General features: G+C 33.9%; 2 protein-coding genes across 2 annotated transcripts; one reads left to right on the top strand and one right to left on the bottom strand.

The window, feature by feature from the left end:
• Positions 1-1,798: 1,798 nt before the first annotated feature.
• On the top strand, positions 1,799-3,023 carry LOC131629477 (transcription factor TCP10-like). The gene has a single exon (XM_058900262.1). The coding sequence runs from the start codon at positions 1,937-1,939 to the stop codon at positions 2,918-2,920; it is 984 nt and encodes a 327-aa protein (XP_058756245.1). The 5' UTR covers positions 1,799-1,936; the 3' UTR covers positions 2,921-3,023.
• Positions 3,024-17,274: 14,251 nt separating this feature from the next.
• Positions 17,275-18,907, bottom strand: LOC131629476 (PLASMODESMATA CALLOSE-BINDING PROTEIN 5-like). The gene is made up of 3 exons (XM_058900261.1): positions 18,365-18,907; positions 18,155-18,182; positions 17,275-17,718 (listed from the first exon to the last, which is right to left on the bottom strand). The coding sequence occupies exons 1-3, from the start codon at positions 18,693-18,695 to the stop codon at positions 17,556-17,558; spliced, it is 522 nt and encodes a 173-aa protein (XP_058756244.1). The 5' UTR covers positions 18,696-18,907; the 3' UTR covers positions 17,275-17,555.
• Positions 18,908-27,441: the final 8,534 nt, after the last annotated feature.

The following is a 27,441-nucleotide window of genomic DNA, read 5'->3' as shown; positions in this document are numbered from 1 at the left end:
TCCTTGCAACATAAGGTTCACTCGCAATCGAAGGTCCAATCGGAGGCACTTGGACAGATGTAGCTATCTGAGGAACCTCAAAAAGATCTGGATGCAACGAAACCTTTGCTCCTAAATTCATAATGCCTTGTGGAGAATGTGGAGGTGGGTGGTTAATTACTACTTGAGCTGCGACAATGACTTTTCGTGTTGCGACGAAGCGAGTAGCTTTGGATCCAGCCATTACCAAGAGGTGTAGGGATCAGAGTTGGAAATTTAAGAAATCAAAGTGGATATGCTATTTGATTGGATCGAACACGATGAATCTTCATGTTCGATTTTGAAAGCTCTTAATTCGATGACCTGAAAAGGTTTCAACTAACAAATCGAAGAGTAAACATGAGATCGTGGAAAATGCGGGAATCAAAAGTCGTTTCCCACGGACTGTTTCACTGTTCCGTACTGCAACCAGAAAATGAGTGATGATAGGAGATAACAACGAATCTGAGCTTCCGATGTGGCGGAGAGGGGTTGACCTGCAAGGTTAACACTCTAATGCTCAAATCAGTATATGCGGGAGAATAGTGAATTGAATTTGAAATTGAAACTGAGTACCTGAGTTAATAAGCTCCCTATATGTATATTGGAGAAGAAATAACAAACTGCTATTTGTTTAGCGTGAATTGCTGAGAGCCGTCCAATGTATCTGGAGTTTGGGTCCTCTGTACTTATATGCAGGACAGTTCTTAAGTGTTGAGATAATTCTAAAAGGACTGTAGCTTCTCTAGAGTGGTTGATCGAAAGTAAATATATATATATATATATATATATATATATATATATATATATATATATATATATATATATATATATCACAAATTAATCGTTATATTCATTTAACTAAACTAACATTTATCAATTGAGCTATCACATTCACTTATATATATATATATATATATATATATATATATATATATATATATATATATATATATATATATATATATATATATATATATATATATATATCACAAATTAATCGTTATATTCATTTAACTAAACTAACATTTATCAATTGAGCTATCACATTCACTTACTTTTATCTTCAATAATATATTTTAAAATGAGATCACTCAAAGAATAGTTTTACAAAATTGATTCATGTTTGGATTGGCGGTGAATAAAATTTATTCTAACAGAATTGAGTTTGATAAAATTGATTTTAACATAATTGAGTTTAACAAAATTGATTCATGTTTGGATACATTTAAGTAAAGGAGAGTTGAATAATAAATTTTAGTGTAAAAATCACACAGAATCAATTCTGGAGGTAGAAGCTACAAATTCTAGCTTCAAGTAGAATCATTTCTGGAGGCAGAATCAATTATACTTTTAATAAAACAAACATCTCAAAATCACTCAGAATCAATTCTACATCTCTAAAATTGATTACGAATCTTCCAAAAGTCAATCCAAATATGCTAGTAGTTACCGTTATTACCATTATTGCGGCATGCACTTGCTCTCTAAATTAAATTTTGATTGAGGGGGTGTTTAAATACAAAGTTGAAAAACATATATAAAGATGAAAAAAAACTACTTGAGTTTTGAACCTCTAAAATTTTGATTTTTAATAAATGTAAACAAAATTGTTTGACGTGGTGTATAATGCATTTACATACGTGGTTTTATATCATACTCTAATTTTGACTTAATGCAATTTAATGTAATCGTAGAGGCTAACGCATCAAAAAACTTGTGCCCGCGATTTAAAACCACGTCTTAAACTTTTTTGGTAAGGATTTTGTTGTCCTAAAATAAGTTACACCTTTCTTAAATTTTACAGTTAAGTTAAAGGAGATCTCAACTCTCTCATCTAGTGTTTATTCATTATCAATAAATATCCAGCCCCACCAAAATAGAAACAACTTTTCATTGAAAGCAAAGAGAAATAAAGATGAGGAACACCGGAGGAGAGATAGTTCAAGTTGGAGGAGGACACATAGTTCGATCCTCCGGTAAGAAAGATCGTCACAGCAAGGTTTACACATCGAAAGGACCTCGCGATCGCAGGGTTCGTCTCTCAGCACACACTGCCATTGAATTCTACGATGTTCAAGATCGTCTTGGCTATGACAGACCAAGTAGAGCAGTGGACTGGCTCATCAGAAAAGCAAAACCTTCCATTGACAAGCTCGCCGAGCTTTCTTCGTGGCAACCGACCGGCGAAACTCAAACCCTAAACCCTCAAGAGGAAGAACAGAATGTAGCTGCACTCTCAACTGACATGGTTATGGGAGAATCATCAAATGCTTACAATTTTCATCTGTTAAGTCAATTGAGTGAAGATCAAGGTAACCCTAGTTCAGGTTTCATTTCTCCACATAACGTTGAAATTACTGATCCTATACCTTTCTTTCCAACTACCTCTTCTAATTCTTCATCTATCAATTTTCAAAACTACCCTTCTGAAAACCTTGGACTCTCTCTTCATTCCTTCCAAGATCACAATGGTTTCATTCCTTGGCAATCACAACAGCCATGTGAAAACCAAAACCAAAACCATGACCAAACACTTTTTGATAATAACCAGTATCATGGGAATTGGAGCAATGAAACAACTAATGATTATATACAGAAAGTAGGGTTCATGGTAAACTCAAATCCATTTCTAGGACAAGGTTCAGATTACACTCCAAACGAGACACTTGAGTCGAATTTTTCGCAGTCAGTTCGATCTTGGAATGAAATTCCTATGGATTCTTCTTCAGAGGTTCATCAGAGATCACAACAAGTTCATCATCAAGCTTCAATCTTTGGAAGCAGGTTTGTTTCTGATGGATTACCAGGTTTCTGCATTCTTGATACAGTTCAAGATGGAGAAGAGGGTCATGGAGTTTCTTCTAATAGGCCTTCTTCTGTTTCTCCTAACAACAACTGAGCAATGTTTTCTTGAATATTCTTATTTTTTGTTAAGGTATTATTCCATGGATAATATTAGCACAAAGTTGTTATCTTATATAATATGAATAAAACTTAGAAAATCTAGCAATTCAGTTATTTCTCCATTCCTTATTCCTTGTTAAATTTCTTTCATGCATCTTGTGATTCATAAAATTTGTTTAAAAATTGTTATACTGAACCATATATATAACTTGTGGATTATATTTCTCACTGTTAGGTGAATGTTGAGAATAGCAAAATTCATTTGATAACTGGTGAAAACAAGAAGTTATAACATGTCGGTTCATGGGGAATCATACTTCAAAGTTTCAGAACTCTAATTCAATTTTTTTTTAATTAATTTTAAGTGTTTCTCAAATATATAATTCAAAAATTTCTATGATATAAAATAAGGTTATGATAAATTATTGAAAAATAATTCTGTTTAAATAGAAAGAAAAAATAAATTTAATAAATTGTGTTAATGTCCCTCTAATCCTACAAATTACTATATATATTTAATATATAATTTATACTATTTTTTTTTCAAGTTGATGAATGAATATCAATTATTTCAAATTTGCAAGTAAGTTAGTTGAAACGTTATGTTGATAAATCATTAGATAACACATACTAGTTGAAATGTAATTTGTAGGTTGTAGTTATCAATCCATTATCTAATTTTTTTTTTTTGATGAAATATTGGTCAATTTCAAAGTGTTTTGTCTTGTCATACTAAACATGATTATGTACAATACCGATGATAACTGATTTATTATTGCAAAACAACTTTATAGGACGTTGACAATATATCTTCAAATCTTCCAACACTTGTTTCATCTACAATACTTCACAAATTTCTAGTACCATAACTCTAACTTCTACAATTGAACAAGCAATTACCATTTGTTTCATACTCCTAATCAGGTTCCCTCACAAGAGTGGATAGTAGTCTTAAATAGTTCTTCTATCACTCATTAAACTTGCATAATTAGCCTCAGTAAAGACTCTAATAATTAGATTTCCCCCTCTTTTAAACAAAGAGTCATCTCTTTGAAGTGGCTTTGAGATATTGTTGAACAAGCTCTACAATTTGCACTCTCCCTTAGATCATGCATAAATTGGCTGACCACTGCATAAGCCAACTTTGACCTAATATATATACTAACTAAATAAACTTTTTCACTAATCTCTCATACAGACTCTTGTCAATTTTGATACTTCTCTCCTTGAGGCTTATCCTAAAGTTTTGCTCAATGTAACATTTGCTAGTTTGCATCCAAGTTTTCCTATTTCGTGCATAAGATCAAGCATATTTTCTTAGAGAGATAAAAATATCTTGTTTTAAGTAGGCTAGCTCAATTCCAAGGAAATAACATTTGCTAGTTTGCATCCAAGTTTTCCTATTTCGTGCATAAGATCAAGCATATTTTCTTAGAGAGATAAAAATATCTTGTTTTAAGTAGGCTAGCTCAATTCCAAGGAAATATTTGAGTTGTCAAAGGTCTTTCATCTCAAACTCTCTTGATAACTTTTGTTAGAGAAGTTGTCTCGCAATCAAATCATCAAACATAACAATATATACACCAACATAAAAAAGAATTACAATTAGTTTTTTTCTTAGTGAATGTTTGAAGAACAAAGTGTGATCTTCTTTACTTTGTTTATTGTTCAAGCACACTATGACATTTGTGAATCTTTCAAACGAGACCTGAGGTGATTGCTTAACACATATAAGGTCTTTTTCAATTGGCACACGCTATTGTTTCCACCAATAAGATCAAAGCCTGATGGAATCTACATATACACCTTCTCCTCAAAGCCTCCATGTAAGAAAATATTTTTTACATCAAATTGACTAAGTCTTGACGAGAATGGATAGCAAGAGATAATAATACCTGAATATTATTCATCTTTGTCACCAGAGAAAATGTCTCTTCATAATCAAAGTCATATGTCTGAGGATATCACTTTGTCACTAGTCTGATCTTGTAATGATCAATGGTGGGGGTGGCAAAACAAACTCCGCCCGTTGGACATGTTTGTTTCGCCCGCACTTTAGTGTGAGGACAGACTAAAGATTTAAGCATGCAGCATCTAATGTGTCCGCTCCGCCTGCTCCCTTTTTTATAATCATATGCATTTACATGAATTTTTGTAATTTTAGATCTTAAAGGTGTGCAGTACTCGCCCTCACTTTTAGTGCGGGGCTTACCAAAATTTTAGACTCGTACCTTTAAGTATATATGTTTTGCCATATTTGTTCGATTTTTTGCGGAGCGAACATGCCCATTTGCCATCCTAATCAAAAGGCCATATGGATTGTGTTTCTCTATATAGACCCCTTTGCTGACGTTTTACCTCTTTGTTTCCCAACAAGTTCTTAAATTCGTTTTATTTTTCTTCAAAAGCTTTCATTTCTTGAAAATAATTCTTTTTTAATGTCTATTAATTAAATGATAAAATTCTAATAGAATCAACCGCAACAATAAAACTATCATACAGTAGAGGGTTGTTCATAACAGACAAATTTAAAAATAAATTAATAAATATATGCATGTATGTTGAAGGGGAGTATACCGTACGGTACACATAATTTACTAATTAAATAGCAGTAAAGAAAAATAAATTATGGTGTATAAGAAAGGGACAAAAATGTCAAGGGCTGAAAGCTATATACTAGCATAGTATATAGATAGTAACTACATAGGAAATTTAAAGGCAGTAGTATAGTAGTATAAGTTTTATTTTCGTGACTTGGACTTCATAAAATTTCGAAGGACGGTTCTAGACATGTAACAAGTTACTTGTAATTAACTTTCTGAATAGGCTAGTTAATGTTAGTTAGCATTTTGAAAATGGATACTGCTTCTAGCTTCTACAATTAAACTTGCCTAAGTAATACGTAATTACTAGTATTTATGTTCACTTTCCTTTAAATCATATTTCTACTCCTAATCCTAATCCTATAACTTAGAATAGCTTGTCCTACAGGGCTGCTGAAAAGGCAAATTGATCAACATAAAACTCTCTAGTAGTATAGCTTTATGAAAAATTAATGCACAAGAAAATTGGTAGGGTGAGAAATTATTTGGTTAGTGGTGGTGAGTTTCTGGTTGATAAGGAACAAAATTATCTTTTAAAGGAAAGAAAAGTAGACCAGGGAAAATCATGTCTCCTATCTTTTAAGTTTGAGCATTTTCTTGGAATGGTTTTTCAAGTTTTATTTATGAATAAAAATTGGTTTCTTTTTTATGTTACTTTATGTTTATGTTTGTAACGTTAATCTTTTTAATAAGTTGCATGACGGGTTTTCCTTTTTAGAGACCCAACACAAATAACAACAATGGACACTTAAAAATAAAAAATTAATCAAAAGATTTAATTATGCATGATACTAATATTGTTAATTTTTTAATATATTATCATAAAATAAATTTAATAATTTATCTTTTTATAAAAAAAACATTAATAATTTAAATTAACTTTGTCTACCATTTTTTTCTTTTCTCGGTATTAGGAGAGTGGAAATTGTAGAGAATTTTTTTAGTTGTTTTGTGACACTTTGGTAAACCGTCAAATTTTTTTGCAATTGATGTAATAGTATAAAAAAAGTTGAATTAATTAAAATTTTATAAAATCTTATAAAGATTGAGTTAGGTTAGACTAACTTAAATCAAATTGTTTTAAACTTATAAATTTTATTTGCTATCCATATTTTCATAAGAATTAATTAAAAATAATATTAATATCCAATTTTTTAAATATATTATTATAAAATATAATTTAACAATATATTTTTTTTATAAAACAAGAGCAAATCACTAATAATATAAAATAATAAAATTAATATTATAGAAATAAAATTAGAAAGCTTAATAAAATTAAGATTTATATATAATAAAAAATTTCAGTTAACAATGAAAATATTTAATTCAGTTGTTAATATATGAAAAAATTTAAATTCAGTTGTTAATATATGAAAATTTGTAGGATTAATACATATTTTCACCCCTGTCAATCTGTCATATGGGGTCGGTTTGAAAAATCTCTGCCAAAAAATTTACAATAATTGCCTCAACAAATTTTAAAAGTTTCAGTTTGTACCTTTAGTAGGCCACATTATCAAAAAATCTGATGTGACAGATTTTTTTTTAACTTTTTAATGAATTGTTTTTCCACCTCATATATTCACCCAATATAATGACCTTAATACCCTTAGTTCATTTATCCACAAAAACCCAGAATTTTTTGTGTCCTAACCCATACTTTCGTTCTTGAATCTTCTTCTTACCATTTCTCTGAAGCTTGCATTTTTTTCTCCACTCAAATCAACAAGCATAACCTTAGTGCAGTCTCCACTCAAAAATACCCAAACCAAACATCAATAAAAGGTAAGCCAAAAGTCATGAATTGTTACCGGATAGGAAAGCTTCGCTCGTAGGTGGCCGGCCGATGGAAGCTGCGTGGCTCGACTCGGAGATTGGCGGCTGATGCGTTGTTACGTGGAGAGCATGGTGACATCGGATGTGTCCGGTGGGTTCGTCGAAGTGGCGAATCGCTTGTGGGCTGCGACGGCAGTTGTGGAGCATCAACGGAGGGAGTACGGCGTATGATCCATGGCGTATCAGCAGCGGTGATGATGGAGGTGGTCAGGGCGGTTGTGTGGCGGTGGATCTAGCGTTTCGTGTCGGCGAGTTTGGTTGTTCCGTCGATGGTATGAATGCGATCTGAAACAACAACAGCAACTACAGAATCTTTTTTTCTGCTTCAATTTCATATGTAATTTGTTGTGACAAATTGGTTTATGTATGTAATATTAAATGGGTTAAAAATTAGTTATGTGTGCATAAGAGAAATTATGAAATTTGAAGTTGGTTTGTAATGCTAATTGTTGGAGATAAACTTTGTTTCTTTACTGTAACATGGAAAGAAGTGATACTGAAGAAGTTTAGTTTCCTGCAAATTGATTATTTTATAGTTTGAAATAGTATTGTGTAGTTAGTTTAAAGAATTTTCGGAAGAGATTCTGTGGGTTTATGTTGGTGATGAAAAAACACAAGCTTCAGAGAAATGGAAAGAAGAAGATTCAAGAACTAAAGTATGGGTTAGGGTACAAAAAATTCTGGGTTTTTGTGGATATAGGAACTAAGGGTATTAAGGTCATTATATTGGATTACTATATGAGGTGGAAAAACAATTCATTAAAAAGTTAAAAAAATATGTCCCATCATACTTTTTGATGACGTGGCCTGCTAAAGGTATAAACTGAAACTCTTAAAATTTGTTGAGGCAATTATTGCAATTTTTTTTGGCAGGGGGATTTTTCACACCGACCCCATATGGCAGGGGTGAAAATAGGTATTAACCCAAATTTTTAAGTTACAGTGCCTAGGTTCAATCATTGTACCATGTAGTTTTGTCATTTTATCAAAATAACTAATTAAAAACATTAAAGCTGCCAGTAAGGCTCGATTCCACAACATCAAATATGATACAAACGCTCATTTCCGCTGCACCATGAAGACCGCACGCGTAGCATTTCAAAATAAAATATATATAATGATTTTGCATTATAATTCACAAAAACCCACATTTAAATTTTTTAGACCCCTTTTTTTTTTAGACTCTGGGTTATGGGCCTGCTTGCCCAGACCTAGGGCCGACCTTGATTAAAAGCGAGAATATTTATATTACTTAAACAAGTCGGAATAGTCCATTTTATTTTTTCTCATTAATCTTAACTTCTGAAATTTAAATACGTTACAATATGAATACTAAATTCTTTAAATTGCAAATATAATTTCTTCAACCACCCTTCTTCAAATTAATTATAATTTAATTAATATATATTGTTTTGCGCGAGAATTAGAGTTGACCGGTGAACAATGAATAAGGGTTGGAACGATTGAATCGAGTTTTCAGTATGGTGGAGGAGCAAACCTGTAATGTTAACACTTCAATTCTCAAGTTAGTATGAGAGTAAGATGAGGTGAATAGAATTTCAGTTGGGATTACCTGAAAAATGGTGCATTCTCCCTTTATAATAGTTTGCTCGTTTATCATCGTGGGATGTGAGAATCTGTTTGATTGATCTTTATGTTAAGATTATTTGTTTTCTTGGTTAGGAGAAGGCACTTGTCTTTGCTTGACTTAGTGGATTGTTTTACCTTTTGAGTCGTAGTTATTGGGCCCTCTGAACAACCAAGAACAGTTTTCCTCCCAAGCCCTTTCCCCTGCTCTGAAGGATGAGGGTTTTGTCGTGCTTTCCTTTTTTTTGTTGGTTTTTACTCGGTGGAAGTGAAAATTTGCGATGTGATGTTATCGTCATTAGGAACTTGCGCCAAATGTACTTTGTACTCTAGATGTTTTTTCATCTACTTCTTCATGATGATCTTTGAAGACTAGAGTGTTTGGATGAAGTGACCTACCTTACTTGGTGGATGGGAATATGCATATAGCTTAATTGGTCAGTCAGGGAGGTTATGTTAATCTCCATGGATTTGCACTCTCTTTCTTTCTGGTCTTGTTGCAAGGCTTGCTAGATTCTCTTTGCTTCAGTAAGATCGGCATTTACCGTGACTAGTTCACAATAGAAGTTGTGAAACTTTGACTTGAGGTGAACTGGGGATGCTACAACATCAAAGATTGTTGCGAAGGGTCTGTCGAGGATACAATTTTAGACGCTTTTAAAGGGAACCATTTGGAACCGTGAGTCGAATGTTCTAACATCTCTCCCTTTCCCCTCATGGTAATCATCAACTTGATGTTTCCCCAAGATCGGGTTATTGTGGTACTGAAGGCTTGCATATCGGATCCCTCATAAAGCCATAACTTTTTTCCTTTTGGCCCGTCTTCTTCAATATTTATGAATACATCGTGTCTCAAGAGCTTCAATCGTCAGTTAGTATTCGAGAAACATCAAAGTGACCAATTGTGATTGTTATGACCAACAAAAATACTTAATTCGTGATTCCCCTGACCTTTTCACTAGCGCAGAATCCAAACATCGGCCTTTTTGGGCCCTTGATTGATGTATTTTACGAGTTTCTTATTAATAGTCATTAGTTCTGCAGTCTCCTTCTTCATCTTCCCTTTGGATGGGGCATTTGCATGCAAGGAGCCTCTTGTGATGGATACACTGTCTTGGCGCTTCCCTTTATGTGCCTCCTCTTCCTTGCTACTTCCGTCCTTACCCCTTGCCCCGTGTCACAACATCAATATTCTTGGTCAAGGACTGGTTGATCTTCGGAGAATCTGTGGAACTATTTGCTTGCAAGTATAAAGTGATTAAAGCTTATAGATAAGCAAGATGTGCAATGCCCTGGTAGCATCATGGTTTTGATGATGACAATACCTGATGATGTGACATCCTTTAAATATTTTGTGAAGACATTAATGCATGAAGACAAGCAAGTTTTAAAGCTAGTTTAAGTAGTCAGAAATACAAAAGAGCGTTGATCAAGTTATTCCCCTAAATTAAGCTAAAGAACTAGGGTTTTATGATCGCCTGTGATTTCTTATGATGATGGTGTTGACTGGAAGATATCTCAAGCCTCATCCACAAGAAGATTCAAGTGATGTTCTTATGTGAATGGAATATCTGGTGACAAGAATTGAAGCTTTAGGGTGTGAAAGAAAGGAAGTGTGAAAGCCCGTCTATTCATGTCTAATTAAGTGATAAGTGTTTTGTAAATACACGGGGGCATTTTTAGAAGTAGCATGGAAAAATCACACACACACACAAAAACTATTTTTGAAACCCTATATTTTTCATATAAAGACACCTAAAATGTTTTTGGAGTCTCGCGAGATGAATTAGGAATTGTCAGATTCATTAGGGAAGTTTTTGAACTGCCTAATCGATTAGGCAAGGGTTAAATAAACATATAATCGATTGTGACAGTCTCTTATTGAAAGGTAACAGCTCTCTATCCAAACCTTCCATTTTTTGCAGCAATAATAGATTATTTGTAGTACCTAATCGATTAGACTTAGGACTTAATCTATCAGGTGAGTTAATTTTACTCATGGATTGTTTCCTTTTTGAAACATCCTTTTGCGTATAAATAGAGGTTATACTTTTTATTTATTATCATCTAGTAAATTTGAGATAACTCACATACCTCTATCTCAATCTATCTCTAAAGTATTTTTTTTTCTTTAGCCATAGCGCGTTGAGAAACGTTCTTGAGTTTAGTGAGAAAGTTGTTTTGAAAGGGTTATTATTGTAAATTCATCATGGGTTCCTTTTCCTTGTGAGTGAAATATACTTCCTTAGGATGTAATTGTTTAGGTTTGGAGGTAAACCTGTTAAAAACTCATTTGGTGGGATTAATGTAAGTCTCTGTTTGGTTTGTTAGTTGCACCACTTGAAGAAAAGCTCCCATTTTTGGTTCATGAAGAATAAATAGAGAAAAATCTTCACATGGGATATTAGCTCATCCATGTATAAAATTTTATTCGATTCAAGATCATCCTGGTATAAAATTTCAATTTAATTCGTTGTCAACCTAGTGTAAAACCTTGGTTCAGTTTGAAGGATAGCCAGTTCAAAAATCCAACTTGGTTTGAGTTAATTTCGTAAAAAATCTTTGTTTGGCTTAGAGACTAACCGCTCAAATCTTTGTTCATTATTTTGAATGAATACTAACCGCTTCGTTCTGTTGTTCGCTGTTTAGTTAGAAATAAACCTGAAATTTCAATTTTCTTGTGTAAGAGGGTTCGTGGGCTTAACCTTCTAAAAGCTCTCAATTAATATTAGATACTCTCAAGATTAGTTATTGGGGTAGAAGAGCAGGTCACTTTATTAAGATCGAACCTCTGTAAATCTCTAGTATTTTCTCTCTTCCCTAAACTTTTTTACTTTTTGCTTATTTTCTTTCTGCTTCATATTCAAACATTTTTATGAAAATGTTTTCATACACTGATTTACAAAATAATTTTGTTTTAAACCATAGTTTTTCAAACTCCCACAATTCACCCCCCCCCCCCCCCCCCCTTCCCCTTATGTATGGAGTCACATGTTCAACAATTGGTATTATAAACTAACTCTTGTTTAAGGACTTATTTCTTAGGAGAAGGATGACTTCCAAAACTATTTTTAACAAGAGGACTTTTCCAAATGCACCTTCACAATGGTGATAGGTTTGATATATGGAAAGCTAGATTAAAATTTTCATTCAAAGTTGGTCAAGACCGGCGAAACCTAACACGATGTAAGTCTAGTCCAAACAATCTAATGTATAAAAGCCAGCACACGTGATGTTCAAGGTATACGTTTCTAATATCCACTTTTACTACACTCATCTTGAGTTCTGAATTGACTTGGGTGTTGGAGTTCTACCCTTGTAGGTCTACCGGCACCACCATATTGGAGATCAGCACCACTGATTCAAGATCCTTCAATATCATGACACACCAATTATGGTTCTACAACAGAACGGTGGTGTCATCTATGGAAATTGACTCCTAATTCATGTGAAATTCCACAAGTAGACCATCCTCGATCCAAAGTTAAATCTCTACCAAAATTGAGAGAAGGCTGCAATCAACCCATACATCGCAATGAGGAGATTTGGTAGATATTCCAATCTTATTCCACCATAAATGATCATCACCGTTGAGATCTACGACACAGCAAAATCTAATGGTGACCTATCATCGGAGTACCTCTTCCAAACAACAATTGATATTAAACTGTGAGACAAGGATCGAGTGGCTTTAGGATGTCTAGAACGCGAGAAGGCAATCAAACTCTATAAGTTAATGTTCTGAACATCCAACAACAGTGACATGACAATGAATTTAAAAACATAGAGGTGTTGGATTCTAAACTTCTCTCTATCAATATCTAAAACGCCCTGATTCCATATAACTTTAAGCCACCCTCATAAATGACATTCAATGAAAAGAGTGACATGCAAGAGCATGTTACCGCCATTAATTCATAAAACTTTAAAATGAAAAATCCTTTATGGAACATTGATGAAGGTGGCCCTTCATTGGTATATGAACCTTCCAAAGTTTTTTGTGACCAACCAAGACCTCTCCATAGAGTTTACCCAACAGTTTTCTTCAAGTAAACACCCCAAGATTTCCACCACAAGCTTGCTCATTGTAATCTAGGGAAGTTTTAAGTCATTATAAGAATATCATGATGAGGAATGAGTGTTTCATCAAAGTTAAGGAAATAAACACCAAAAAGAAGGTGAAAGACATAAAGATGGAGTACCTCATCCGAGAAGGAAACTTGAGAAATTGCGTTAATGGCACGTCAAACAACTATAGGGCAAGATCACCCTCTTTTGTGCCAGTGGGGTTAAAAGTCCTCTACCAAGAATAGAGGAGGAGCCAGAAAAAAGGAATGGGAGCGATCCACATCGCCATACGCTCAACATTATCACTAGAGATTTTTCTAGAGGAGACGAGTTAAGATCCATCCAAAAAAAGGTATGCACTCTAGGTTAGGCATGTTGTGGATTCACCCTTTGAGCCTTGGTCGAGCCTCACACTCGATGTCACCTTTTCACATCGAGCTGGAATTATGCCTCACAAAGATGATCAAATGGTCATCAATGTGCAAATGGTCATCAATATGCAAATGTTCAAGCAGAATGTGCAAATGTTCAACTAAATTTTAACTTAATACATAAATAACTTAATAATCTTTTTCAATATATAAACTATTCAACATAATAGTATATTTCAACTAGATTTAATAATCAAACATGGATTTAACAATTATATTTTCTATGAAATAGGGGTTCAACAACTATAATAATATAATACAAAACAATTTGATTTTCTGACAATCCTCTCGGATTTTAGTTTCTTTTGCAATTTTTTGTTCTTCTTCTTGGATTCTTCAAATAATTCCCTTACATCATCTAATGCAAGCATACTATATTCTTGCTTTCATCTTCTTTCTTCTATATATTCTCAAATCTTCATCATTTACAACATAATTTTCTTCTTTGATACGCACACCATGTCATGTGCCTTCATGCTAGATAAAAAGGTCACATGTGTCTTAATTCTATCATCCAAAACATATTGTTGTTATGCATATCACATAACTTTTAATAAAAATTTAAAGCAAATGTAATCAGATTATTTCATGTTTGTCAAAAGGGTCACCTCCAAAAAAAATTCCCTTTATTAGGTTCTTTCTTTCACAGGTATGACATCATACTGTCACAACAACCAAATAGTCTACTGGAAAAAATTCAATAGAAGACGCGGACATCATTGATGATTTCATGTGTTTGGTTTTAGATGAAGTTGACATGAATGATTTCTAGACGTAAACAAAGAGGAACGAACAAAAGGGATATACCATTATGGATTTTTGGGAAAAGAAAAAGAAGACTTCGAACGAAGGATTTCTAGATGAAGTGGGATAATAAAATTTCGAATTGAGTATTTTTGGGTGAACAATAATAAATACTTGAATGTGGAATTTCTAGGTTACAACTAGTTGCGAGTGAAGTTGCCATGAAGAAGATGGGTTAGGTTACGATGAAGAAGATAGGTTAGGTTTATATTGCCATATAAGAATTCCTAAATCCATGTTGAAAAATTGATTACATGTTGGTATCATAAATTCCCATTTAACGTCCAAATAGGCAAAAAGATGACAATCGTCGTGTCGCACTATTCTCTATTAACAAAAGTTAACTGAAAGAACCAAAAGTGTGGATGACAAATTTTAGGGATGATTTTTTAGAAAAAATTTGTTGACAAACTAAAAATAAAGGGATATAAATTTATAGGGACCATGAGCATATTTAATCCTTGAAAATATTTTTTGTTTCATCAGGATATTTAATATGTTTGGATTGGACAATTTAGGTCTGTGTATTTCTAAAAATATACATCCAAACTAGGGGTGTAATCAGTTTGGTTTGGACCGGTTTTTGGTCAAAAAAATATTTGAATCGATGATATCTCTATCGATTTGGTTTGGTTTGGTTTTTAGTATTTTTCAAAAATGGAATTGAACCAATCTAATTGGTTTGGTTCAGTTTGGTTGAACAATTTACAATTTTTTTTCAAGCATTACATTCATCAGTCTATTCTCCACTATGGTATTTTTTCAGTGTATTTATGCTATTGTTTTTTAAAATAATTCATATCGTATTTTTCAGTGTATTTTATGCTATTATTTTTTAAAATAATTCATTTAATGTAATTTATTTCACCATATATTTGTCAAACAAGTTACAAGTTTTTCTAAATTCATACGAAAGAAAAAGTGACATGATTTCCATTGCATCATGAAATAAGTTCACTATGAAATATAAAAGTTGGCACTTGACATTAGAAGATTTGGAAGAGATTTCAAGTTTAACAAATAAAACACAACAATAACAACAACAAAATGTAATACACATAAATTAACATGTTTCACACCTCAAACACACATCAAAACTATTTTGTAACAAGATTAGAAAGAATTTTGTTGAAGAAAGAAGAAAAAAAGGTTTAAAAAACGGAAAATTTACAATGAGAATTTGAACACGAAGAAAGAGATCATAACATATTAAAATGACGGTAGAGAGAGCAACAGTGGTGGCGGACATCGAGAGTAATAGTTCGATGAAAGCAAGTTTTTGTAATTTATGATTTTTACTTTTTATGTTTTGAAGTTTGTAACTAGATGCATGTTTTGCTGAAAAAAAGTAAACATAAACAAAGATGGATAATGGTTGAACCGATACAAAATTCAGGATTAGTGACGAATGGGATAAAATATTTAGAGCATAATTATAGTCATTGGTTCAGTTCATCGATTTGACAGTTCTTAAAAACTAAAACCGAATCAAACCATATCAATTTTTATTGATTCGGTTTGATTTTGGAATCCAACCAAAAAGAATCGGTTTTTTCCTTTTATTTAAATTATCGGTTTAATCTTACACCCCTAATCCAAACTATGCAATCTAATCGTATTATATACCCCAACATAACATAAATATTCTCTATATCATAATGGAATGTGATGGAATGGAATGGAGTAGAATTTAATTAGATTCTATTGTTTGGATTTATAAATAATACTACCTCCGGTCCTATTTATAAGAAAATATTCCCTTTTCAGATACATTGAATAAATAATGTATCTGGACAATATGTTGTCCAGATACATTATTTATTTAATGTATCTAAAAAGAGAATCTTTTCTTATAAATGGGACCAGAGGGAGTATATGGAGTGGAATGGAATATGATGGAATCTATTCCATCCTATTCCATCATATTCTTCAATTTTCATTCCACCCAATTTGGGGTGCATGCAATGGAATGAACTAAACTATTCTATTCCACTCCGTCAAACTATAAAATATACACAAACAATGGAATGGAATCTCAATATCATTCCGCTCCACTTCATTCCATCATGTTCCACTCCGCTGCATTATAATCTATCAATCCAAACATAACTTTAAGAGACACGTTATAATCCATCAATCCAAACATAGCTTAAGAGACACGCTGCGTTATAATCCATCAATCCAAACATAGCTTTAAGAGACACGTTATAATCCATCAATACAAACATAGCTTAAGAGACACGCTGCGTTATAATCCATCAATCCAAACATAGCTTTAAGCGACACGTTATAATCCATCAATCCAAACATAGCTTAAGAGAGACGCATGTACCTCAGGCCTGATTTTATAGTGTCGGTTACATAATGTAGATACATATGAATGAGAAGATGCGTCAAATAGCTTACCTAGAAACAACACCAATATGTCGACCTATAGAAAAATAAAAATAAAAGGTGCACCAAAGAATGATTACTCTACCTAAGATGATCATGTTCAATGTTCAACTAAGTGGTCATCATCTTTCTTTGACTATGTTGAATGATTACATCAAGATATGTGTACTATGATTTCACAATCAAAGTCATCATGTAAAATTAAAGAGTGCGCGTCTATCTAACCAGACGCCTAATAAAGTGTGTATCACAACTCTTTTCACCTTGATGAAATGTCTTGCATTCATTTATTGAAAATATTATTGATATTGTCAAAGACCGTAAATGTGGATATCTTGTAAGCTACTATAGTAAATTGAGTCCGTGACATATCTAAAAACAGATCAGATCATTCTTGTAAATTTACTATAGTAGCTTATACTTCTAAACGCTACAAGACCGTAAATATGGATATCTTGTAAACTACTATAGTAAATTCACTGAGAAGCAGCAATACTTCTAAAAACAACTTGTAGCATTCCCTGAGAAGGCAATACTTCTAAAAACAACTTGTAGCTTATATCAAAACGCTCGACTTTAGTTTATCTTTTGCTATGGAAATAACAGATATAAAACCGCTTACGTGAAAACAGACCAACAAAGCTACAAATTTGACGAAAATTATAAATGTATCCAAGCCCAAATCTCTTTCAAATTGGTCTACTTTAATTTCAAACATACCAGCAAAGATACATATTCAAAACAGAAGCAATATATTCATCACTTCTGTTCTACATTGATAGTAACACCCAATTTAATATTCCTAAAATTTCTAACCTGTGCAGCCTGAACAAAAACAAGGAAAGCTTTTTTTTTTCTCTTGTCATTCCTTCATCAAATCAGTGCCTACTTTCACCTCCTTTTATTATGCATAAAGTGAAACCATGAGTAGCAAATTAGTGATGGCTGATAGCCAAAACCACCACCTCCAAGAAGCTTTACTGCATCCACTCACATTTCCGCTAGGTCCCAATCCAGCAGACGGTGATGATTTTGATCCAGAAGAACTTCCATTGATTGCCGCCAAACTGCATTTCCAAAAAATGAGACTCCAGTTAAACCTTCACAATCAACAATCTCCATAGACTATGATCCAAACCTCGAAGTTCCATTATATTAAAACTGAAAATTTCAGCTTAATTCACAACATGTTTAGTAAAAAGTGTATCAGCTTAAGTCAATAAAAACCAATCAACACAATTCAATATACTCAAATGTGACATTGTGATTTTGTCGAAACTCCAAATTGGAGCTTTTGCAAAATTTCATTAGCTCACGAGAGTGATTCTGCTAAACTCACCGCGGATACAGAGATACATTCATCACTCTAGATCAATTTCCATCTAAAATAGTTTCAATCATAGATCAACTCACTCAAACAAAACCCCTTCAAAATCAATTTTACAGCATTATTAAAAGATTAACTAAATTAACTTAAGAAAACCCTAATTATAAAACACTTACCCAGATGGGAACTTGCATTTATCATGACCTGAAAATCAAAAACCCAGAAGAGAGTAAAAATTCTGCACAACAAAACAAACAAAAAATCTTCCAAAAACCCTCAAAGACAGAATTTTTATTCATCCAAAACAGTCACATTGCATGCATTTCAGAAATCCCCAAATCAAAAACAAAACAAGATTAATTTATAGAGAGATAAAAATGACTGACTAGGGTCAATGGAAGTAACAGCAGCATTGTTACTGAAATTGCAGCTATCATCAGTCAAACCGTTCTTGAGAAAATAATCATTGAAAGCAAACGACGCCGTATTCTGCACACTGTTAACATCGTAGCACGGTCCTCCGTTCTGGATTGGGCGGCAATCTGCTCCACCGGCACCGCAGGCCCAGTCCAGTGCCGACTGTAAAGCGGCATCCTCCGCGTTGTTTTTGGCCACGCACCATAGCTCCTGTTTCGTAGCGTCTCCGCCACAGCAAAACGGAGAAAGGATCAGAAAAAGAAAGAGGAGCGGAAAAACGAAGGTTTGTGTTGTGGGCATGGTGGAAATTGGAAATGGGAATGTGAGGGGGTAACAACTATGTTTATTTGTTGAAGAGACACAAATTTTGGAGTGAAGTTGAAAGAGTGTTATGCAACTGGAACAACTGTTACACACTACTACCGATCTGGATGAACCTTGTCTTCTTACATTCTTCTTTCTATTTTTTTCTCCCTTTCTTCTACTTTAGTAAATCAATTAAATTCTCATAAATGATGTAAGATAATAAAAGAAATAAGTGAAGACAGATCTCTAATCTAAATCTAAAACGTCTCAATCAACTTTTTTATAAGGAAAATGTGCGATATTAAATTATTTTCACTTTTACATTTTTTTTCTCGGGTTAGAGTATTAATTTTGCAAATTATTCTTATCTATATTATATTAAAAGTTTATTTAAATATGTTTGATATATTTCACCATTCACCAAATAATTTTGGTTCTTTAAAGAAATTATGGCACTCTCAATAGAAATGAACTCTTGATTCCTGCAAATTTTCACAATTAGATTCATCTAATTTAAGTCATGTTTGTTGTTACGCCCATAATAAGATAAAGAAATTATTCCCTAATACTACTTCTCAAAGTACTTTGTCCTTCTAACGTTGGATCATCCTTGATTGTCGTCGTTGATTTGGTTAATCAAAGGCAATTTGGTGATAAAGAGCCCCCCTCATAGAGTAGCATGCAGATCAAGTAGCAGGTGAAAGATAAACCGATATTATGATTTTAAGACCACAAGAAGGTGGACGAAATTCCTAACGCAACATTTTCACTAATAATAATTGTCAGCATAGCCAATCAATTGATGGCGCGGATCTTCATTAATGACCGAAACTTTTGCGACCTCATGTATCTTGAAATCTTCTAAAAGTTAGGATTACGCATGCAAGATCTAAAGCCATGTGATGCAATACTCTTCTTGCATTCAGCGACTCCATAAATCTACCATGTGGAACAATAGATCTATCAGTTTCTTTCGGCAAAGGGATGGACAGAGGGACTGTAAACGTGGTTTTCTTCGTGGTTCGCTATGAAAGCGTCTATTATAGCATTCCTGGAAAATCATTCCTAGCAACACTAGACGTTGTAGCCTCTTTAATCCATTTTAGAATAAAGTACCATAATGATGTAGGTGTGTCAATCCTCGTTAAAGTCAATTTGCGTGGAGCTCATCTTATAAATGAGGCAATGCTAAAGAACTTCCTAGTGTTCGTCGTAGTCCCTAGGGAAATGAGAGGGGGAATCAATGATGTAGCCAATGTTGTCAATCTTGATGTGTAGGAGGACACAAGCCTGCAGGAATACAAGTTAAGCATATCAACCCAGGGAAAGATGAATACCTTAAGAATGATCCAGGATAGAGAGTTCGACCATCTTGTTGATTAATTGACTCCATCTGTTTGAATAGGTGTTGATTTTCCAGTCATGGTAAAGAAATGACCCGTTGAGTTCCTAAAGACCAATGTCGACCTCTTTGTAATTTCTCCCTACGAGATGTCATGCATAGATCCAAGTGTAGCATCACATTAGTTAATTATTGATCCTAGTGCCATGTATGTGTCCTAGTGTATGAAACGACAATCATGTGACAAGGCTGAAGCAACCATGAAAATTGTTTAGGTGTTATGCGAAGCCAACTTTATCTTCAAAGTCAAATATATTGAATGGATCTTCAATATCATGTTGGTAAATAAGGCTTCGATGAAGTGGAGCATGTGTATAAATCTCAACTAAGCATGCCTTAAAGACTCATACCTCCTTCCAAACATAGACTAGCTGGCAGACACTTCAGTTGGATGTAAGTTATTGTCATTCATGAACGCGTATTTCAGATACAACCAGATTCCCATGTATGAGCCGGATAGGTAGAAAACAACATTCATGATCGAACAAGCCAACTACCATTACAATGTGATGCCTTTTGGCTTAAAAATGCATGGGCAGCGTACTAGAGGATGATGAATAAGGTGTTCATATAAGAAATAGGTGAAATGTTAGAGGTGTATATGGATGATATGATCACTGAGTCTAGCAAAGAAGAACTGCACGACGAGTTTCTCTCTTGTGTGTTGTCTAATAGTACAATATAAGGCTTAATTCAGAGAAGTGTACCTTTGGAATCAAAGATAAAATTTCTTTAGGTTTTTATTTCACAAAGATAGACACAGAGGAAAACCCAGATAAATGTGAAGCATTTATCCAAATGGTGGCACCAACTACAAAAATTGAGGTTATGAGACTGAATGGAATGCTAACGACCCTTAACAGGTTCATCTCAAAGTCATCCCAACATGCTCTACCATTCTACAAATTGTTGAAAAGGAGAGCACACTTCGAATGTACCCCCAGAATGCGAGAAAACATTTGAATCCTTGAAAATGCCCTTGTCAACTTCACTAGCGTTGTCTCGGCCCTCCACTAGGGAGACCTTATTCCTTCACTTTATTGTTTCTGATGAAGCAGTTAGCGTCTTCCTCGTGCGAGAGTCGCATTCAATTTAGAGCATGATCTACTTTATCTCTAAGGCTCTGTTCAGACCAGATGTACGCTCTCAAAATATAAAAAAGGCGGCATTGGCATTGATGACCATTTCCGAGAAGCTGAGACGTTACTTTCTGACACACACACACCATCGTAGCCAATTAGATTTACCCTGGAAGAAAGTCTTTCACTGCCCTGATTTGGCTGGATAGCTGACAAAATGGTCAATTGAATTTCCTAAATTTAACATCTCATTTGAAGCAAGAAAGCTTTGAAAATTCAAATGTTTGCAAATTTCATTATAGAAATGGATCCATGCACATGATAGTTAGCCTACATCTAGGTCGTGTTCATAGACGCGTCATCTAACAATCGAGGAACTAGGGTCAATCTCATTTTGGAGAACAAAGTTGAATGTTGATTATGGTATCCTTGCGTTATGAGTTCGCCACCACCAATAATCAAGTCGAGTATGAAGTTGTCATCGTCGACCTCACATTGGCAATCACAATGGGAGCCTAAAACACCAAACTATAGATAGATTCCCAACTCGTGGTATTGCAAGTAAAAAGGGAGGCCCCGACCAAAGATCCATTATTGTAGCAATATGTTGTTCTAGATAAGGGGAAATTGGAGAAGTTTAGGTCCTTCAAAATCATGCATGTTCCAATGTGTTATCTCCATAAGCTTTGAGGGTGGTTCGCATTAATTTTGCTAAAACATGCCTTTGGTAAAGATGTCAGACATAATGTCATAACATCCTAAATGATACAGCAGAATTAGACTTCAAGCAGAATTATTTCGGTACAACAGAGTGTTTTGGCTTCTTTGAAATGACAGATGTTCTAACAGATGACATAACATCATGACCCCGAACATTAGTGCAGAGCTGTTTAAATTTTGATAGATTTAGTTGGATCCTGTGAGATTTATTCCAGATATATCTCAATATATTTTGCAGGTCAAGATGATTTTATCTCGAACAATAAAATCAAATCTCCAATAGAATTAATATTTATATATGGAAGATTGAAGATTTGAAGATTTGTTGCAAGATTTAAGGAGAATTTGTTATAAGATTGGTACATCTACAAGCGTGTGGATCAAGCATTTATGAATAAAGAATTCAAAGCCTAAAGACTTCTGAAGACTATATATAGACAACCCTAGTCCTAGTATCTTGCATTTTTTTATCTTTCATAGTTTGTAAATTAGGATTTAGGGTTTAAGGGTTTTGAGAGTCTCTCATGTAACTTGAGGTGTACGCCGTCCCTGTATCTTTTGATACTTTTGGTAGACATTGTTGTTCTCAGTCAGAAGCATTTAGGCAATGAGTTGAGTTTTGTTATCACTCTTCAAGCTTTTAAGCATGAGAGTTGAGTATTGTTAAGGGAATATTATGGACAGAGCATACTAGTACACGTCAGAAGGAAGCATAAAACATGTTTTGCATGCGCATTAGTTGGAACTTGCGTTCACCAGTGTGAGTAAAATATCATTCAGGATGTTGAAAAACAAAAGAACAGTCTCATTAACTAAGATCGTTATTTCCCAAGAGAACTACTGGGCTATTTAAAAAAGTTGTTACCTTTATTCTTGCAACTTGTTTTGTAAAATGTATGTATGGCGTTTGTTCGGGCATAGGTGAGTATAGTCTGGGTTTGGGGGTGTGATGGGTACCTTTGTCAATTTTTGGATTCAAAGAGGGGGAAATGATATAATCTAGTAAATCCTGTTCAGATTAGTAAATCCTGTTCAGATCAGTCTGGATCCTTTCTTGTTTCTTCTATTTCTAGTTTCACAAAGATATTGGATAAGATGTTGGATCTCATTTCTTCTTGTATCTTGTGATATGAGTTATGAACATAATTATGTCTTGTGTTCTGAGTTACCCGAAATTGGGGTCTGTTCCCCTAAGTTTCCCTCTAGAGACTGCAGGTTGGTGCTTGACTGCCATTTATGTGGTCTCTTATATTCCATGCGAGGAAGGTTTCTAAATTAAGGGGGAGCTACTTCAGCCAGTAAGGAATGTTTTTGGGGTTGTGAACCAAACATAATCTTAAAGTAAAAAGGATGCTTGACCCTAATGTATTGGTTCGCATAAAGATAAAAGAGGATTTGTTGTATAAAGAGGAAGAGTTTGGACCTTTGGTTATTCCCCTCATGTGCACCAAATGCTTTTTGTTGATGAGGTGGAGTTTTGTGCTGCAATGGAGCTCATTCAGAATGCGATAAATAAGATGTCAAACAAGATGTTCTACTGATGTTTGTAGTTCCTCTTTTGTAATTCTGAATTGTATCATTGTGCTTATTTGTTTTAGCCAAAATTTTCCAAAGGGGGAGATTGTTAGTTCACTATGTTTTAGGATTGGCATTAATTTTAGTAAAACAATATAGCAACATTGTGTTAAATAGGATATGTTAACTTGCCAAGAAGAATGGGTTGAGCAAGAAGTTCAATTTTTTGAATAAACATGTTGAGATGGAATGTTTCATCATCTAGAGCAACATGTCAGACAAGATGTCCTATACATAAGTGGTTCGACATCATGACTGGTTGGGCTGGGCTGTCGGATCATTCAAGGTTTAAGAGATGCAGAATATTCTGGGAATATTAGGCAATCTTATGTGGCGTGGGTTGATAGGTCTAGAAAAATCAAGTCAAAATCAAAAATATTCACTTTCTAATTATGGAGATAACTTAGGAAGATTTGATTGAAGATCTATTTTTATGCAAAATCTTCTGCAGATTTGTAGCAGCTGATATGTTGTGATTTTGAAGCCCAAATCTAGTTGGGAAAAGGTTATAAATAGAAGCATTATAACCTAGAAAAGGCACGGGTTCAAGATGTAGAAATACTAGGGCTTTGTCATTTGTACCACTCTCTATGAGGGTTGGTTGTTTGTGATCTACTCGGTTTGTGAGTTGGACTGTATTATGGAGTTGTAAGTCTCTATTATTGTTATCCTCGAAGCAGTGAAGCAAGAGTGAGTATTGTTCTTGATCGAAGCTTTTAAGCAAGATCAAGTATTCTTGATCAAGAGGTTCTTAATCTAGTATTTCTTGTAATTGAAGATTAAGGTAAAGGGTCGTCAATATTAGTAACTGGGATTTTTATTGTGAGATATCATTGCGGTGATTGGAAGTGAGAGGGGTTTCTTAAATCTAGGAGGTTTCTAGGTAGAAGTTGCATTGGATAGGGGTTAAGTGAGAAGTTCTAAACCGGAGGTTGTTTAGTTTCGAATTGATACTACTAATAGTGGATTTCCTTCCTGGCTTGGTAGCCCTTAGAGTTGATGTTGTTATACACCAAATTGGTTTAACAATTCTGGTGTGTTGTTTACTTTTCAGTATTGTTTGATTATGTTTATAACTTGCCATTATTGTTTGTTCGGATTCAGATGTTTCGGCATGTCATAGGTGTAACGCCCGGAAATTCGATTATTCGCTTAATCTAGATGTTCGGAGTGTTTAGTGAAGTTTTCGTATTTTAAGACGATTTAGCCGGTATTAGTTCGGGATAGCAGATTGATATTTAATCAAGAGTTTTGATATTTTGAGTATTAGAAATATTATTGGAATAACATTTGAAGTTTTGGGAATTTTCTGAGTAATTAAGATTAGAACGAAAATATGATATATTGGTCGAATTTGGATTGTCGGTGTTATTTTAAGAAGCGTATTTGAATTCATTAAGTTAAAAGTCGGATTTTAGTCGGACGGTCGAAGAATAATATTAAGAATAATATTATTTACAAGTCAGAATTTATTATATTGTTGGAATATTAATAAAAGTTATATTTTGATTTAATTGGAGCTATTTATCTTATTGGGCCTAAATTAAAATTGGGAAGAATAATAAAAAGGGAGTGAAAGACTAAGCCCAATTGCAAGTGATAAATTAGAGTTTTAGAGAATGAGAAGTGTAGTTTGTCATTTTGGAGAGAACAAAGTTTGAAGAGAAGGAGGCAGGCCAAGAGGAACAAGCTTGGAGATGCAATTGGAGACCCATTGAGTTGCTTCATTTGATAAGGTAAGGGTGAGATTCTCTTCTTATAATAGGGCTCATGAACAATTGTATGTGGGGAAATTGGATGTGTAGATTTATCGCATTTGCTTGTGATTATTTGTTGCTGGAAATTAGGGGTTAGGTTTTGCTTGTGTTGTGTTAAGAAGTTACCGAAAATTTAAAATTGAGATATGGAATAATGTTGAAATGCTGTGCATTTTTATAAATCGCTCGCTGTTATTATTGAAATTGTCTTGTTGATACATTGCGTGGAGCCCCTGTGACCGGCGGCATACATCTGCTGATCCATGACTACCTACAAATGCTTGAAGGGCACTTTATTTTGTTTCTGTTTTCTTATGTGGTTTTGTGTGGTGTCATGCGATTATGTGATTATACAATGTGCTTGTTATGTTAATCTATACATAATGATATAATAATAATAATGGAAATGGGTATATGATTAGGAGATGAGCATCATAATAGAAACAATAGGATTTTGGGTGACGAAACAGTAGAAATAGTAAACCAATAGAATATGACTAATTGAATGCAAAACTGTTCCGCCCGGTCGAAATAGCCGAATTAAGCGGTATAATTAGTTGTCCGGAATTTAATGAAAATTGACGTGGTAGCTAAGTTTAATTAGTATATTAACGTGGTGGTGTTATTTTGTCGAAATTGTGATATTAATCGGTCGATTAAATTAATGGTTGAATTAATCTTCAATAAGCCTATTTAATTGGAATAAATGTGAACTTAGATTAACTATTCGGTTTATCGGTAAATTACGATATCTTGAGTATTTAACCGAATGAATTGGATAACCGGTAAAGAATAGAATTGTGTCCGAATTAACCGGTTTAAGTTATGTTTTAGGGACTTGGTAATATGACTCGAGGTTTGATAAAGTCGTGAATATTAAGAATATAACCGAAAATTAGATAATCGGTAGCGACACAAAATTTGCGCAATTAATTGAAGTATGCTTTGTGATTAATTTTGGTTAGTTAATAGTGGATTAGTGGGTTAATTAGAAGACTAATTTATAGAGGATTATGAGACTAATTTGAGTTGACTTAATAAGTCGAATTATTGTGATATACCGAACATGACTTTGTCGTTTTGATACTTAACATGATATCTAATTTAGTTAAATGTTAATTGGAAGTTGATTCGGTTTACTTGATAAATTAGCATGTTGAGATTACTCTAAGACCCGACCGAAAAATGGTGATTTCGGTTTGAATGCCTTTGTTTCGAATAATGTTGTGATTGCCAATATGTTTATTAATGTGCATCATGTGTGATTAGCCTTATGGCATGAACCCTAGTGAGTTGTCGCTAGTTTAGTCGAGTAAGACGATAGTTGTGATAGTCCTGACAAAGTGTGTATTTGTGATGACGTGCCGAACATGATGATAATTGTGATTATCTTGTTTATATGATAAGTTGTATAATTGCGGTGATGTGTCGAAATATGACGATGTTTGTGATGATTGATAATATGTGATGTTGTATATATTTGTGATGATAATCTTGTGACTAAGTGAAGATGAATGATTAATTGTGACGTTGAATTACCTCTAATAATTGGTAATTATAAGTGACGTGGGCGTATGCCTAGTGATGATGTGTGATTGTGATGAGTATGTTGTGTATGTCTTGTTTGTCGAGTCACATTTCATATGTATACTCTGTGACGGCTTGGATTGGCAAATTAGTGACGAAGGCTTATGCCTTATGCCTCATATTCGGGCAATTGGTGACGGGGGCTGAAGCTCCGATTGGTACCACATGCATATACATGAGTCATGTCCCATGTGTCTTATGTGATTCGTAGTTGTGACGCTTTGTAACTATATCGTGATTGTAAATTGTGACTTGTTAAATGATGGAAGTATGTGAAGATATGAATTGATGACTTTGTGAATAGTATGATGATATCAATACTTGTGAATACAATTAACTGAATATGTCTGTGTGACTTATACTTGTGATGTATCGTGAATTAGCTTGCAAATTAAATGAATGAGATTTATATATAATTGATGTGAATATGAATTGTGGTGACTTGTTGTGAGATGTAAAGTATGTGAGACTTGTGAATTAGTGAAAGCATGAAGTATATAGCAATATTAATACTTGCGATGTGATGACTATATATGCCCGGATCCTAATATACAAGTTATCATGCGCTCACTTATATGATTTGATATCTCACTCTTTTCTCTTGTTCGTCGTTGCCTTTA

The sequence above is a fragment of the Vicia villosa genome, unplaced genomic scaffold (genome assembly GCF_029867415.1).
Source record: "Vicia villosa cultivar HV-30 ecotype Madison, WI unplaced genomic scaffold, Vvil1.0 ctg.000567F_1_1, whole genome shotgun sequence".
In the NCBI taxonomy this organism is placed as follows: domain Eukaryota; kingdom Viridiplantae; phylum Streptophyta; class Magnoliopsida; order Fabales; family Fabaceae; genus Vicia; species Vicia villosa.
The sequence above is the reverse complement of the archived record's forward strand: the minus strand, read 5'-3'. Positions and strand labels throughout refer to the sequence as shown.

What these genes read in the sequence shown, in the direction of transcription:
- LOC131629477 (XM_058900262.1), top strand. Translation starts at nt 1,937, where the DNA reads ATGAGGAACACCGGAGGAGAGATAGTTCAAGTTGGAGGAGGACACATA.
- LOC131629476 (XM_058900261.1), bottom strand. Translation starts at nt 18,695, where the DNA reads ATGCCCACAACACAAACCTTCGTTTTTCCGCTCCTCTTTCTTTTTCTG. An exon ending in TGTTACTTCCATTGACCCTA is followed by an intron (nt 18,183 to 18,364) that starts GTCAGTCATTTT and finishes TTTGATTTTCAG; the next exon opens with GTCATGATAAATGCAAGTTC. An exon ending in AAATGCAAGTTCCCATCTGG is followed by an intron (nt 17,719 to 18,154) that starts GTAAGTGTTTTA and finishes TTGGAAATGCAG; the next exon opens with TTTGGCGGCAATCAATGGAA.